Source organism: Cryptotermes secundus, unplaced genomic scaffold (genome assembly GCF_002891405.2).
Source record: "Cryptotermes secundus unplaced genomic scaffold, Csec_1.0 scaffold719, whole genome shotgun sequence".
In the NCBI taxonomy this organism is placed as follows: Eukaryota; Metazoa; Arthropoda; class Insecta; order Blattodea; family Kalotermitidae; genus Cryptotermes; species Cryptotermes secundus.
The window spans coordinates 1-16648 of NW_019719368.1; the positions used below are offsets into that span (position 1 = coordinate 1).

At 38.7% G+C, this 16648-nt stretch overlaps 1 protein-coding gene and 1 long non-coding RNA gene across 3 annotated transcripts; one reads left to right on the forward strand and one right to left on the reverse strand.

Annotated features, from left to right (window-relative positions):
* Positions 1–761: 761 nt before the first annotated feature.
* LOC111865177 lies at positions 762–8008 on the reverse strand. 2 transcript variants are annotated; one of them, XR_002842940.2, is made up of 5 exons: positions 7718–8008; positions 7319–7410; positions 7008–7128; positions 4189–4469; positions 762–980 (listed from the first exon to the last, which is right to left on the reverse strand). It is a non-coding gene; the product is annotated as an uncharacterized LOC111865177 (long non-coding RNA). The 2 variants fall into 2 exon arrangements; XR_002842939.2 differs by having other exon boundaries at positions 4055–4469.
* A 90-nt stretch (positions 8009–8098) lies between these two features.
* Positions 8099–12271, forward strand: LOC111865180 (protein TSSC4). The gene is made up of 2 exons (XM_023852992.2): positions 8099–8913; positions 11974–12271. Exon 1 carries the CDS (start codon positions 8178–8180, stop codon positions 8904–8906), a length of 729 nt encoding a protein of 242 aa, XP_023708760.1. The 5' UTR covers positions 8099–8177; the 3' UTR covers positions 8907–8913; positions 11974–12271.
* Positions 12272–16648: the final 4377 nt, after the last annotated feature.

The following is a 16648-nucleotide window of genomic DNA, read 5'->3' on the forward strand; positions in this document are numbered from 1 at the left end:
TTCACTTCAGTCCTGACTTGCACAGATTTTCACTTCAGTCCTGACATGAACTGATTTTCACTTCGTTCTTGACATGCCCAGATTTTTCACTTCAGTCTTGACATGCACTGATTTTCACTCCGGTCTTGACATGCATAGAGTTTCACTTCAGTCTTGACATGCATAGATTTTCACTTCAGTCCTGACTTGCACAGATTTTCACTTTAGTCTTGAAATGCACAGATTTTCACTTTAGTTTTGACATGCCCAGATTTTCACTTCAGTCCTGACATGCGCTGATTTTCACTCCAGTCTTGACATGCATAGATTTTCACTTCAGTCCTGACATGCACTGATTTTCACTTCAGTCTTGACATGCACAGATTTTCACTTCAGTCCTGATGTGAACTGATTTTCACTTCGGTCTTGGCATGCACAGATTTTCACTTCAGTTCTGACATGCACTGATATTCACTTCAGTCCTGACATGCCCAGATTTTCACTTCAGTCCTGACATGCATAGATTTTCACTTCAGTCTTGACATGCATAGATCTTCACTTCAGTCCTGACATGCACTGATTTTCCCATATTTTCATTTCAGTCTTGACATGCACTGATTTTCACTCCAGTCTTGACATGCATAGATTTTCACTTCAGTCTTGACATGCACTGATTTTCCCAGATTTTCACTTCTGATCCACTTCTAATTTCAACAAACTTCAGTCCTGATATGAACTGATTTTCAATTCGGTCTTAACATGCATATATTTTCATTTCAGTCTTGACATTCCCAGATTTCTTCACTTCAGTCTTGACATGCAGATTTTTGTGGCATAACCTCAAGAGAAAACGCTATCTGAAAGCACAAAGCATGGATGATAGGACAGCATAATGGACGTCAGAGAAATGCTGTGACTTGCTCGCTATGACTGTACAGCAACAACTCCTTCCTCTTATGGCAGACGAGTCACTTGAAGTCTCGTGCTGGTGAGTCACAGGCCTGAAACAATTACATGAACAGCTTTAAAAGACAGATTCTGATTTGCATGCGAATCTGTATGTACGGTTTCAAACTTGATCCACTTCTAATTTCAACAAAATGTAAAACTTCTATGTGGCTTGCAATGACACAAAAAATTTTTGGTTGCATAACATTCCTGCATGATAATACTTGGCACTTCCCCCCCCCACACACACACACACACAAACATGTTCGCTGGTACTCTCAGGTCCAGTTTTTGCCTCAAAATACAGTGCAATGGTAAATGTATGACTTCTGACAAGCTTGTCAATACAGCTCAAGTATTTGCTGGTATACAGACTGGCCTAAAGAAAAGGTACTAATAATACCCATATACTAAGTAAATTTTTTCAAGGATATCTCCATATTAGAACACTGTAAAAAAATATATAAAGAAGCTCCTTAAAAATGGGAAATTAATTTCCATTCCCTTACAAATGCGGGCCATGCAATACTGCACTACTTATATATAAAAAATTTCATGGAAGAACTTATGCTTATTTTCCATTTCCAAACTCCTGTCCTGTAAATAGCGTGACTGGAAAATGTAAAAATGGTTGTCACCTACCACAATTAATTATTGGGGGAGAAAAATGTAAAGACAGTCAAAATATAGCTGATGCTTTTAATTTATATTTTAATACTACAATGCATAAACAGCCGAGTAACGATATCACCTCAGAGCCATCACTAAATAAAGATAAGTTTTTTCATTATTTATACTCATTATCTATAGGATCCACAAGTAACATTACATATAAACCTGTAACTGGTAAAGAACTAAAAGATATTATCAAATCTCTTAAAAATAAAAATTCTTGTGGCTATGACGAAGTCTCAGTGAAGATAATGAAATCGAGCATGCCTTTCATAATATCGCCTCTTGTTTATATATGTAATAGGTCTTTGTCTACAGGCATATTCCCACAACGGCAAATACAAATACATCCGATATATAAAAAAAGGCGAAAAGTCTGAAATATCAAATTATAGACCAATTTCCGTACTTACATCTTTTTCCAAAATTTTTGAAAAAGCTATCTCCAATAGATTATACGCACGTGTCCTTTTAAATAGTATTTTACACGATGAACAGTATGGATTTAGAAAAAATTTGTCTACTGAGACTGTCACTTTTTAATTTAATTAATAATATATTACAGGCATTGAATGATAGAAAACTGGTTGGTGGTATTTTTTGTGATCTGACCAAAGCATTTGATAGTGTGAATCATGAGGTTTTGTTGACCAAGTTGGATTTCTATGGTATACGAGGAATATTCTTTAAATTGATTACCTCATAACTGAATAATAGATACCAAAGAGTAGTAATAAAGGATAAAAAATCTGGACAATGTTTCTCTGATTGGAAACGGATTAAGTTGGGTGTTCCACAGGGATCAATCCTTCGACCGTTATTTTTTTTATTGTATATAAATGATTTACCAACTATAATAAGTGACACCAAAACCTACTTTATTTGCTGATGATATTAACTTAATATTAACTGCTCTTGATTATAGGCAGCTTAAAGAAAATTTTAATATTGTCTTTGGGAAGATAATGCATTGGTTTCAAGCTAATTTTTTGACCTTGAATGTTAATAAAACACATTGTATGTATTTTAAAACAAAAATGAGTCAAACTGATAACTCCCCAATAAGGTATATAAATACTCAAATAAATAGTACCCATTGCACTGACTTTCTAGGAGTGACACTGGATTTGATGTTATCTTGGCAAGGACATAAAACAAAACGAATAAGAGATTAGACTCTGCTTGTTTTGTTATTAGATCTGTTAAATCACTTCTAACAATTGATGATTTAAAAACTGTATATTATGCGTATGTTCATTCTATTATGACATACAGAATTGCCTTGTGGGGAAATGCTGTAAATAGTAAAAATATAGTTAAAGTTTATTTTGAATGAAATTCATATTGGTGTAACTGTGATAACGTACTTATGGGCATATTTTGTATCTGTACATCATTGTTGTGGCTTGAAAATTGTTCATTTGTTGTATGTATGTATGTTGACAAAGTTGTGCGTTACAGCTGCTTTTATCATAATATTTTATCTATTTGTTATATTTTACTTTTCATTTTATATCTTATTTTAGTATATATATAAATGGACTGCTTCTATATCTGTGGTGACTGTCTTGCCTGTACGGATTGCTTGAGGTAATAATAAATCAAATCAAAACCAAAATTCCCAGTCAATAATTATATAATTCTGTCCTCTACATTTCAGCTACTACAGGCAAAACACCATGATATCCATAGCCACATTTGTAATTTTCACTGTTTCACAAACTCTGACATCAGTACAGCTTTTATAAAATGCAATAATCTAGACTAGATTATTAGTGGGGACCAAATACTGTTTCTAGAAGAAACAGAAACAAAGTTGAACAAGAATATTCAAGCACAATAACAAACGTCAAGGACAATCAGCTCATAAAATGAAAATGCTGATCTTTCCCAGAAACTGAGTTATATGTATCAGTTCCATCATTACAAATACAATGTTAACAGTCTGCTCAACAATTAATAAAATATGGCTACAAAAAACCACTCAAAAGACTATACAAGGCATGGAGAATTGATGGGAGTCAACACGTACGTTCATACTGCAAAATTATTTGCAAAGAAAGTAACTGAAACAGTGAAGCTTCATTACTTACACTTCACTATGACCAAGCTCATACTTACCAATACAGAAAAGTGTTTAACACAAAATTTGCATCTACTTTTAAACTCTCCTTAATGAAAAATTTCATGAGCCAAATACAAACTAATCTATACTGTGAAGTGCTGTTTCATAAGTGCCTGTAATAATATTAATCTTTTCTTCTAACAAATAACGAATCATATAAACCTGTGTAACAATTCTAAGAAGTCCTTCACTCTCTCTCCAATATCATACCATAATGGCATACTTCAAATTCTCAATTTCTAACACGAGTATTAGGAGTAATCACTATTTTGCAAATAAGATAACTTTGTCATCACATGACATGTCTGTTTCATTCCACAGCATACTAACCGTGAGTTTGTTAATTCTTTCAATCACAGTGACGGGTTTACATTTACAACCACCTCAGAGCTGAAGCACAGACATGTTCAACCATAACCCAACTGCAGAATTGCAGCTGCACCTCTAATAAGAGTTTAACCCACCTCTTTCAGTGACCTCCAGATGCTGGGCAGCAGTGATGTCAATTAGCCACCCATTCTGTGAAGGAGGAGGTTGAAGAAAGGCGGGTTTACCATCCTTGAGGAAGATCCAACTCTTTATCCCCATACTTGCCCTTTTCCAGTGCTCTATATGGGGACTGTTATCGTTGAGCGGGCAACACAGTGTTTTCCAAGGGTTAACACATGTTCCACTATTGAAACTAGCAAAGAGTGGTCAACCTCTTCAACAAACGCAGCTGTCGCAAGGTTTTCGCTGCAGCACCCTCGTGAAAGAACATAAAAAAGGAAGTTAGTGAGCTTCCTTACACAGTGGACTATCATAGTTCTTCTGACTGGAAAATCACACACTTTGCTAAGGAGTGCCATAAAAAAAGAATTTGTTAATTTGATTACTTTATTCCTCATGGCAAAGACTTTGCCACCTCTTTCTCTCATAAATCATATTACTGACAGTGTGTTGACTTTCATAACACTCTGTGCACTGGGGTTCAGGTGTGTGTCTGTCAGCTTGATCAACTGACGACACGGTCTGGGTTTGTCGAGTTCATTCAGTTTCAATATCTGGTCCCACTTAGCAATAACAGGAAGTTGGTTGCCCAGATTTCAACTGCACATCATACTTCCAGAATAGGCGAGTGCACTTCAGGAGGTGGGGAGGATCATATACTGTTGCAATTTCTTGATTATGAAATCTGAAGAGTGGTTTCGCTTTGGAAGCACCCAACAGTTTCAAGGCCTTGAGATTGTTGGCCCCCATGTCACACACAGTGGCAACAACCTTCAGTCCACCATTCTGACAGGTGTCAAGAACCTCCTTCAAGTACTGCACAGTCATCTCTGCCTTAGTGCTTCCATGAGTAAAGTAGTAAGCTACTGGTTGCTTCCAGTTTCCATGTAGGCCACGGATCATGAAAACTAGAGCATGATTTGCAATACTGCATGTCCTGCCCTGGCTTCCACAAGCCTCAAAACCCTCAATGTAGTCAAATATATGGTTTAAATGCAGTTCATCAAACATAAGAGAACATTAGCGATTTCCATCAGACATTTCTGCAGGGACAGTTGGAGTGCATGAAGCACATGAGCACTAATGTCTGTCCTAAATGGGACAGTATTCAGGACAGACTACAAGGATTGTGTGGATGGGAGGGGGAGCAGTAAAAGAAGGATATAGGATTTAGGGCTACGTTTAAGGGGAGACAGAGCCAACACTTTTTCATCAAAATTCCACCTCCTGCCCTTAGGCTTCCGTCTAATGTTCCGAAACATTGCTGCCAAAAATCTGGCAGCCCCTAAACTGAAAGAAGATGAAAGACTCTCCATCAGTGGATCACTGTCCACATCACAGAGCTTTCTCAACTTCTTTCCCATATATTTCTTTTTGAGTTTACAGAGCACTCTCTCTTGAAGCCGCCCGCCGACTTACAGCTGCCAAGACTGTCACTCGAGCTTAACTTCTTAATCACAGGATACGGGTGCTTTGGAGATGGGAGTGGAACACACTTCGGGGTAAATAAATCCAGGATCTCCAGAACGTTGTGGATTGCAGTTTTAATTTAAAATTTCATTAATGATGAATATTTACATTATTCTCCTAGCTAGCCGCTCCATCCGCCGACTAGCTACCACTACTCTTAAACACTTCTCTCTTCTCTATCTACATTCCAACTACTGTCCTTCTCCGCTCCCTACAGCTGACCACCCCTCTTTACAAGTCCCCCAGTTGGCATCAGAAAAACAAGAAAAATAACAAGAGAAATCCAAGGGTCGAGCCCGATATCTGCCCAACATTCGTATTTTTCGAGATGCCCATAAACCTCTGTAGGTCTTCAAGGAATCCAAGACCCCTCCTGGCCGGTCTCGCACACGGTCAGTTCATGGGTTTATGATATACTGGGGGTAAACAGGCGGCGTTAGGGACAATAGCGGCACCCTTAGCCTAAGGAGGACAATAGCAGAATTACAACTTGACGGTCCCGGGATGGTATCTCGCCGATGGAGCGTCTCTCATGGTATTAAACTATGCATAAGTAGTTCATACCCTTAATTATATAATTTTGACGAGGGACGTACGGTTACACTCTTTATTCCGAATATATTCATATAATTTCCTTTCTCTCGATGACAACTCTAAACGTGAAGCCAGATTAAGTTTCTTTTAGCAGAGAATGCTTTACTCTAGGTTTTGAGGAAAAACTTTGACAATTGATATGCCTGAGTTCTCCATCAGAAGCATTTGTATTTACAGGGCTAAGGGGAAGAGATATTTCTTTCGCTGCAAACGTGTTGGCTGTTGTTGGTGGTTGGACTGCAGACATCTGAGAGGAAGCAGAAGGACAGTCTGCATGTGTAGGAATAGGTGTTACTGTGGAGTGCACCACTGTCTAAAGTAAAGCTATCCCTGTACCAGGCTGTGAAGGCCCATAGGGTTGAGACATTGAGGGTCCCACACTTTCTAGACAATAGGCTCAAAGATGGCAGCAAGGTTGTGAGCCTTACGCACCGGCCGCGCTTTACTCCCCAGGAAAATTATTTTAATTAATTCCTGGTACTCATTTCTGTTAGAGGCTGAGTAAACCCCAGGGCCTAGTGCGGCTGGAAGGATTAGGTCAACTGAAAAAAATCCAATGACTTCATCGGGACTTGAACCCGCGACCTTCCTTCTTGCTGTAAGGAGTGGGAATTATCACTGAAGGCAAAGGAGCCAAGGCAGGTGTATCTCATGAAGGGACAGGAGATTGTGAGTGTGACTGTGAAGCAGAATCTGAGTCACAAGGAACTGCCACTCTGTTCAGGTGTACCCTTTCAGCTGTAGTGAAATCACTGTCCAGGAAATGCATGCTGCACAAATATTTATTGTGTAGCCTTCTAGCAGAATCAATAGTGCAGGATATTCCAACTTTTCCTGCCCATACCGCAGCCCTGTAAAAGAAGAACAAATAATCTCAAAACCTAGAAATAATTCTTCAGTAAACATTACAAACTTGTACACATTCTAAATTTTGGGGTTATGCTGAATAAATTGAACACAAACATACGCTAAACTTAATTTATTCATTGGATTAAGCAACACATAATAAAGTAATTACACAATGAATTAAAACAGTCATACCGTGCTGGATCCTTCGGAAAGTTGAAGAATTTCATTCCTTGCCTGCTGGATGACAAGCAGCCAGCAGCAGCTCGTTTTCGTTTTTGTTTCTACTGCAAGAAGCAATACAAAAATTATAACACCATCACGGTACTCTTAGAACTCCTTCACATTCTACAGACTCTTAGGGCTAACCCGAAAGTTGCAGACCATATCATAAAACAAATATCGTTTAGATGGCAGTTCATCATAACCTCAAAAATTTTGAACTTGAAAGAATTCTATATATTTCTAATTTAATTTGTGGTAGTAAGCATAACATTCATATACACAAGTATTATGTTTAACACGGAGATCTAACTTCGTTCGCAAATGTCTACTTCCGTTTTACAACCACATCAAATGAAAATTCGTACTTACCCGTTTCAATATGACGACACTAAATAACCGCTCATAATTGCGGGAATTCAAATTGGTTTGTTTAGGCTCTCCGATTGGCCGAGATCGTCGAGATCTGTGTGTAGTTTCTGCCTTCGTTTATAAGGGCAGTAATTACCTTTCTCCTATCCCAGTTTCAACCCCCTGATTCTAACCTTATTGTTGATGACGATGATGACGACCAGTGAAATTATCAGTCAGTGCAAAGGGAAATGAATTCTCATGCCAGCTTCCACGTCTCATTTCACCGTCATCATGTATTTCAGAGATACACGAATGAATTCTTAACGCAACTTTGTGTTGGCAATACGTGGTTGCGATTTCACAATCGAATTCCTAGACATTTATATGTTGGTAATTCGTCGTTGCTATTCAAGAATCGATATTGTATATCACGTAATTGTAAAGTCACGATAAAAAATATTATACCTTAGATTGTGTCATGGTTTATGAGGATCCAACATTTTACATTCAGGGAGGAGATGTGGGATTTGCTTACAGACAGAAAAACATTTTTGACAGATTGACAGTGGAAGAGAAGAACAGGAATGAACGACAAGAAGAATCAGAAGACCGTAGTCAGGATAACAACACTCAGCCTACAAGGAACACCGTACCATCCCGTAAAAGATGCAGGTCTGAGATGAAGCAGTATAGAGGCAAAGAAAGCATTTTCAAAAGGCCAGATGCACCTCCTCCTCGTTTTAACAACAAAAATATTCCAGACTATCGCAGAAATCCACATAAATGGATTAAGTATAGCTTAGGGGATGTATCTCAGGAGGATATGTCTGATCGAAGTAACACAGCAGCAGCTTTATCATTTCTGAAAGAAATGCAGGAACGTAAGAGGCACGAAGAAATGGAAGTCGATGACAGTGAACCAAATCAGACCCCTTTCAAGCAACCAGTGAACAATGGCAGAACCGTTTTTCAGCGTGGCACACGTCTTTGTATTTTCAGTGGCATGGCAAGTGGAGAAAATGCAACTGATGATGATGCAAAAGCATGTTTCCGAAGTTCGAAACTAATAATGCCAGAGTATATTGTTGGAGTGACCAAGAAGAAGGACAAGAAAAAGCATGAGAAACTTAATCACCTTCCTCGGAATGAAAGTATTGCATCAACAATAAAACTGCAACATTTGACAGAAGAGGATAATGGTGAATAGGTCACAGGTGGGTATGAAATGTTCATTGTATGAGGAAGTTATTTGAGATCCTGCTGCAAATTGTTCAGCCAGTCCAGCAGAAGAGACAGGCCTTTTGTGTCAACACTTTCAGCTGATGTTTGGACCTGCAGCACAATTGACAATCCCGTAGATGTACATATGACAAAACAAGTCCAGCTGGATGGTGGAAGTGGTCCCTGTTATACACACATTTCTTGCACTTCCATAAAATGTTCACTTTTATGTATTAAGTTCCTTTTCAGAATTCAGTAAAACGGAACCCGAAACTTAAAACCTCTGTCTCTTGCTCAAGTTATCTAAGGGCTTTTCAAGGGGAGTGTTCAAGATCAGCAATATTTTCACCTAGTTTCTTTGCAGTGTGCACTTGATGTTTTTATTTGGTTCCAATTTTTAATAGCAACCCTGTCTGACTAAATTTATTTATAGTTGTAACAACAATATTTCTACATTTGTAATGGGAACATCCTGGCACTTATGCTTGAAAACTGTCCCATTTTTCACATGTCATACTGTACCTGGACGTGGTTTCAGTGTTTAATTTACACTGGCATTCTGACACATTTAACATGACTGAATACTTACCACAGTATCAGGGGTTTGGGTTACAGTTGACATAACACTAGCTCACTTCACAGTATTTGTTGAAAGGTTTATTTGGCCGACATTGAAGAGGAATTGTAATGTATGTAGTCTGATGGCCTGCGCTACTATACTACAGTTCCAATCATACGTCATGTGAGTAGCATGTGTCCCTTCTGCCGGGCTGGGCAAGAGATTTATTGCAAGCAGTGCTCTGGTACCTAACAAAGTGAAAACTGTAATTTATGGAAATGACTGTTGTGATGGGAAAAATATTTTGTAAATTTGTGACAGTACTGACAATGCCTGGAGCCACACAGTAGTGTAGTTGACTGAAGCACTGTGCTACAAGCTGGAAAGTTTGCAGGTTCAAGTCCTGATGAGGTAGATTCTTTCAGTTGACCTAATCCAGCCACATTGTGACCCTGGCGTCGACTCAGCCTCTAACAGAAATGAGTACCAGGAATCTACCTGTGGGGTAAATGACAGTAAGGGCATAAGGCTGACAACCTCACTGCCATCTGTGAGCTGATTGTATAGAAAATGTTGGAGCCTAGACGTCTTACAAGTCTATGGGCCTTTACTGCCTGTTACAGGGATAGGTTTACTTTTTTTTTTTTTTTTAATAACAGTGCCTTTATGTAATGTAATGTATGTAAGGGGTGTACCATGAAAACCGGCCCCCGCACTGCAACCTTCAGTGATCTGTTGTGCTTCCCCTTGGATTAGCCCTTTATTAATCCTACACTTTTAATAAAGTGTAGGACCCTGCTTATGCCTTTATGTAAGTTTGGATGCCTATAGCCATGAGGTCTCTGAGTACTGAGGTTTCCCCTACCAATTGCTCCATATTCATTAATTTTACCGTCAATGCTGTATAGTATCAGTACTGAGATCCTCGGTGAGTAACAGACTTATACAAACTTACATCCAGTGAGTGAAAGATGATTTGGCCATTTGCCTTTAGCTGTAACATTCACAGACTGGACATCTTTGAGGTCATAACTTGGTTTTTTTTAATTCGCTTAGTGGGCGGTGGAGTCCAACTGGGTCCCCTCGGCACAGCAGCCAGTGATTGGCCTATTGTACCTGCCCTGGGTGATTATGATGATGGAGAATTTGGTGAAATGAAGATTGGCAGGGGAAACCGAAGTACTTGGAGAAAACCCGCCTCAGCGCCACTTTGTCCACCACAAGTCCCACTTGACCAGACCTGGGATCAAACCCGGGCCGCCGCGGTGGGAAGCCAGCGACTAACCACTCGAGCTATGGCACGGCCTGAAGTCATAACTTGAAAGAGAGGCATGCAATATGAAATGTTTCATGCAAGCCATTAAATGGCAACTGGCAAATTCACTGCAACTGTTGCAAATATGTATGTAGAGGGATATTTACAAGTGTGGATGTAGGTTTGAGAAAAGCTTTATCAGAACAGAAGTATTTACAAAACTGTTAAAACACTGGCATACTTCAGAATATTTGTTAACACCGTGCAGAGTGATTCAGTTTGTAAATATTTATCACCTTTACATGTTTCTGCCAGCTGACCATCCTCAGAAGGCATGTAAATAACTTCGAATTATGTATTACAAACTTTGTAATAGTAGTTCCTGAACATGTTGATCTTGTGCCTTCTGAAGATGGTCACAGCTGACCGAAACATGTAAAGGCAAATAAATATCTAAAATTGAATCACACTGGGCCGTGCTAACAATTATTCTATAATTTGCTTTGCTAGTGTGACAGACCAGAATGAATAGAGTTAAGTTTACTGGCATAATTGTTTGAAAGTCATTATTTTTAATGATTTTTCTTTTGGAAATTGCATGTAGTCGTGGCAACTCACTGCCTAGACTTCAGAAGTAACAAAATTATTTCTTGTAATTAACCATCTCTACAGTCAAGTACAACTTCAAACACGTTGTGATTGACGTTTTAGTGTCAAAACTGCCTGTGATCTACCACCCCCTCCTATGGTCATACCTTACTTTAAGCAAAAATATTGGTAAAATAACACGACACATGATGTTTGTTGTAAAAGCAACATACATTGAAAGTACAGACTACTTTAACATGTATTTTCCCTTCAAAATCTGAATATAATCATATTATATTACAAGTGAATTTACATGCTTTTCATGTATAATTTCCTTATAGGCCCACGAGATCGACCAAAAATAGGCCCCGCGATCGACGTATTGGACATGCCTGATCTATACTTATGAAAACAATTTCTTTGTATTCACTATGAGATGTGTTTGCCTGTGAATCTGAAGACGTGATAAATGTAGGTGGTCAGTAAGAAATCATCATGATAAACGACACCATGGATGTGAATTCATTTAAGGTTCAGAAGTGAGAAACTCCCTGTATTTGATGGAGTTGTAGCATTAGCTGAGACTAAATTGTGTGGCTAAACTTAGTAAACATTCACATTGTGTGATTTATACATTTTTTGTTCTTACAGGTGCAATTTGCATCATGGAGGGGCATAGATGTTTGACATTAAGAAGAATTATGCTGCTGAGAAGGGAGAACTTGTATATACTAGAAGTATAAGGACACCCTGAATATTTCTGTTATGCTTTCAATGTAATCATGTATCATACCACTTTACTGTCATCTGAGGTAGTTATTTAAGAGTTCTCATATGTTCATCAATGTGAGCAGAGCACATTATAATAAAATTGCAATGATAAATCCACGTGTAGACCTATGTATAAAAACACTGCACTAGAAAATACATGGACAATATTTGAAAACTGCCAGGGCTTGTCATTTGCATGTTATCTGGGTTCCTACCATTTCTGCTTAGCTACAGTGATAATGTCATAGGATGAAGATTACTGGTCCCCATGAAGAACAGATCTCTCAGAATTAATACTATCAAGGAGAAACACAGGACACATAATCTCCTTTCCTGGCAGGCACACAAACACCAGTGTAAAGATGTTGGAGTGTTCTAGTATCTGTTGTTTTGTGCCCAGTTCCCACTCAATTGAAACTAAGTCTTCTCTGCAAAATTGTCACCTCAGGATCAAGTCTGGCAGTGTGAAGCTGAGCAGCTCCTCCTCTCTTCATCCTGAGTTTCCAGGAGGGGGATCTCTGCCGTTGTCCCTGTTTCATTCCTTGTGTTCGAAATCCCCCCCGAGTAGACTGGGGTGTCCAAGCTAGCAGTGATTCAGAGAAAGGCTCTTTCTCAATGCTGAGTATTTAACAGCAATAAGAACAACAATAACACAAAATTAAATAACAGTAACTAAACACGCTTATCAACAATTCCAATATTATAGTGCACTTTTGCGCTCGGCTGCTTGTAGAGTACAAAATAAATCACAAATAAAAGTACAATGAGAGTATGCAGTTGATAGAACTTGGAGCATTGGACAACCTCTCCACTAGAAATACCTGACTACCTTCATGACTGCTAGTAACCCACTGAGAGAGGTCTTCACTCCGCGTATCCAGACCATCCAGACCAAGCTGGCAGATCATGTGATAAACCAGAATACAGAACATGCAACATAAGAAAGGGGGGGGATATGGAAGGTGTGCACCCGGCCATCCAACAGTACCAAAACAGCTACATCGAGCCATACCTAAACATTGCTCAAAGCGACTGAAGGTACCAGTTATAGAAGTTGCAGGATTGTTTGGCTGCAAAGTGTGTACATCTGTGGATTTGTAAAGCTAAGGTTTCAGTAACCATGCTGGTTGCGTGTGAAACACTGTTACAGAACCAAAAGCAAACACCAAGCAATGTTATTTCACTTTAATTCTTGTGTAGGAGTCCTAGGCAACACAGTGAATTGATGGATGAAAAATTTTAGGTATGTATACTGTAATATGATATCAGATTCAACTATGCCCTTTTGTAGGCGGTGTCAAATACATCCACCGTGGCCCTCTGAGTTGTAGGAGGTGACAAAATGGGGAACCCAGTGCCTGGGGATATAGCTGGGCCATCCTGTTCCTAAGGGATATAAATATGGGGACCTGGCCATACAGGTTGGGGGAGTCTCGAATGTGAGGCAGTAAAATAAGGTCCTGAGACCCGAAAATGACTGTGCTGATGAGGGCCAGCAGCAGTTGTAAATCACAGACCCATCCTCTCGTTAGAGAGGTTGTTATGTAAAGGCTATAACCACAAGTGTTCAGTTGAAAATAAAATATTGATTGTGAGTCTCAAAGGGCTTGGCACCAAGAAGAACTGATTGGTGGTAATCTGCCAGTTGTAAAATGACTCTGATTCTGAGATTTAACTATCTTCCACCATAATAGTTCATGTAAGAAGAAGGATGATGGACAGCTAAAACTGCAAACAGCTCTGAAGCAACATTCGTTTCTAGGCAACAAACATTGGAACAACATTCATTGTCAGGCAGCAGATTCTTAATAAGCAACAGCTGAACAGTAACAGAGGAACAGCGTTTTTTGTTCTGTGTCTAGATTTTATAATGGTGACTATTTGAAAGAATGAGTTCAATGCTGAATTTAAAGTCAGACTGAAGGGAAGACTAGGAGGTTGGTATGAAATGGCCACCAGCCTGGGAGTGAGTCAGTTGAGTCAAACTATGAAAAGAAGACTTTATGTATGCTGTAGTTACATTGATATTTGGAGTGTGTAATTCAGTGAGACTGTTATAGTTGTAGTTATAATCTGTAAATGGTCAATATATATGATATCCAATCCAAAACTCCATCAAGAGTCACTCATACATGTGACAGTATGTTTGAGACAAAGCATTGCTTCAAACTCTTGTGTGCTAGACATCTAATAGTGATAATAGTGAATGTAATATTTGAAGGAGCATGTAATATTTCCTAACTACATTGATCACTGTGAATGCAGTCTTGATGAAACACTGGCTTCTGTTCTTAGTTAACTATTACATTTCAAACTAAAATTGACCTGATGTTATGCAGAACCTGCATTGATTAATTACTTACAGATATGGAAGGTGACTGTGAGTATACTGAATTTTTCATAAGCAGTTGTGGACGAACAAAAAGGGACAAAACTGACAATTTGGTAGGATTCCTAGGATGGAAAGGGCTTAAATATTTGACTGAACTATGAAAATTCATTAAAAATCATATTTAATTTATTTTATTAAAGTTCATAAATGTGTTCTCATGGATGTATGGCTAGGCTGTATGTATCCCATAGTGATACGGTTGTTTGCAATGTTCTGTAAAATACTTTAATACAAATGCATTCCTTTTTTCATACATGCAAAATGACAAGGTTTAAATACAGTAAATATTTTTAATTTTTTCTTTCAAAGAACAGAGTTGTAAAAAATCAACATATTCTTCCATATGAAAGACAGCAATATATTTTTTACAACCCTGTTTTATGATGCTGAAGATAGTTAAATGTGAGCACAAACCTACATGTTCCTGGTCTGCTTTAAAACATATTTTAGGGCACATCATATGCTGATTAGGCAACTTTGCAGAAGAAAAGCCCTATGTGTTTAATGAGATCTCCTGTATGGAAAATTTTATTTCCACCTCATGTTGAAGACAGAAAATAATTTTATCATGACGATGTAAAGACATACACCATTGTCACTTGTTGATGCACCCTCAAAGATGTTATAGATGATGTGTAAATATTTGGACAGAATAACATTCTGCTGAATGAATGTTTATTTAATTTTATTTAATCAATTAATTTAGTTCCATGGTTTAGTCATTCTTGATTTTCTAATGAAGCCTTTTCAATTGCAAGCTTTATAGGACATACTTTGACAGGATGATGAATTAAAAAAGTGACAGTTGACTATTGTGTTGGTCAGAGATTTCATTTTTTACTACATGCAGACAACTACATGTCTTTTTACAGTGTATGCAATGTGTAGTATTCTTTTTGACAACATTTGTATGTTGGTGCCTCTGTCAGTGGGGAACAATACCTTTCCTTAAAATGAAAGTCAGAACCGCCTTTGAAGTTTAACAATCATTATCACTGTTACTCTACCAAAAACAAAAGGAACAGAATGAGTGATACCAACATAAATGTAAAGATGTTCTTTTGTTTAATTAATTAATTAAACACTGTGCTGTGAAAAGATAAGGGGGAGTGGAGTTGTAAGTTCAGCCTCACCACTAGATGGAGGTGACTGGTTAGCTCCACGCCCCAGCTGCTTTACTCATGGGGAAATCTACTCCAGTACCAATTGGCCATGAGGCTGTGTGGGCACCAGAGCCGGTCTGGACGCCGTGGAGGAGCGAAAAATGTTGCCCCTACCAGGCCCCTTGGCTTTCCATCCCATAGAGTGTGGTGATACCGACTGAGCCATTCCGGCTGGTGATACCAACATAAATAACGACAAATCTCAGTTATCTTAACAGTTACAGTCCACTCATTTTGTTTGATGTAACAAGTTTGTTAGGTAACTGTAAGAGCCAAGATGGTTACATGCACCATATAAAAAGGCGCTGAGCGAAACTGCTTGAAATCCAAAATGACAGATAACAAAGTCATTCATAGTTTATTTAATGACTCTAGTTGAAGGCGACGAAAAGGGAACCCGGTGCCTGGGGGTATAGCTGGGCGACCCTGTTACTGGTGGATATAAATACGAGGACCTGATCCTCCAGGTTGGAGGTTGGACTCGAGGCTCACAACCTTGCGAAATCCGAAGAAGTGAAAACCGGATGATCTGATTCCTTGGAATGAACAAATCTGGCAGAATGATGATACGTAGCTCAGTGTGTATAGGGTCGAATGGTGGGATGATAAATGAAGAGTAATTGCAATACTACGCGGATACAAGCGGTCGCTCTCTCATTTGAGGTACTATATCAGTATCTGGAGGAATGCACTTCGGAAAAATGACGAATCACCTAATTCAGGGTAGGTGATGTCCCGGCGGAAATTCAACACAGAAACTTAACGAATATAAGCCAAAAGCGATAGAAAATGAATCATAAGGTTACATCTTAGCCTCCTGTTGCACATTGTTTATTAATTAACAAATAAATCTGACATTCCTTGCATGCAACACCCTTTATATATGTTTAAAAGACTCATGGTGTGTATGTAAGGTATAAAGGTAAAGTTGCCCGGGTAAAAGGTAAAGCTATCCCTCTAAGAGCCGCGGAGGCCCATAGGCTTGTGACATGTCGAGGCT

Excerpts from the sequence above, each read along its gene's own strand:
- LOC111865180 (XM_023852992.2), top strand. The coding sequence starts at position 8,178 with ATGGTTTATGAGGATCCAACATTTTACATTCAGGGAGGAGATGTGGGA.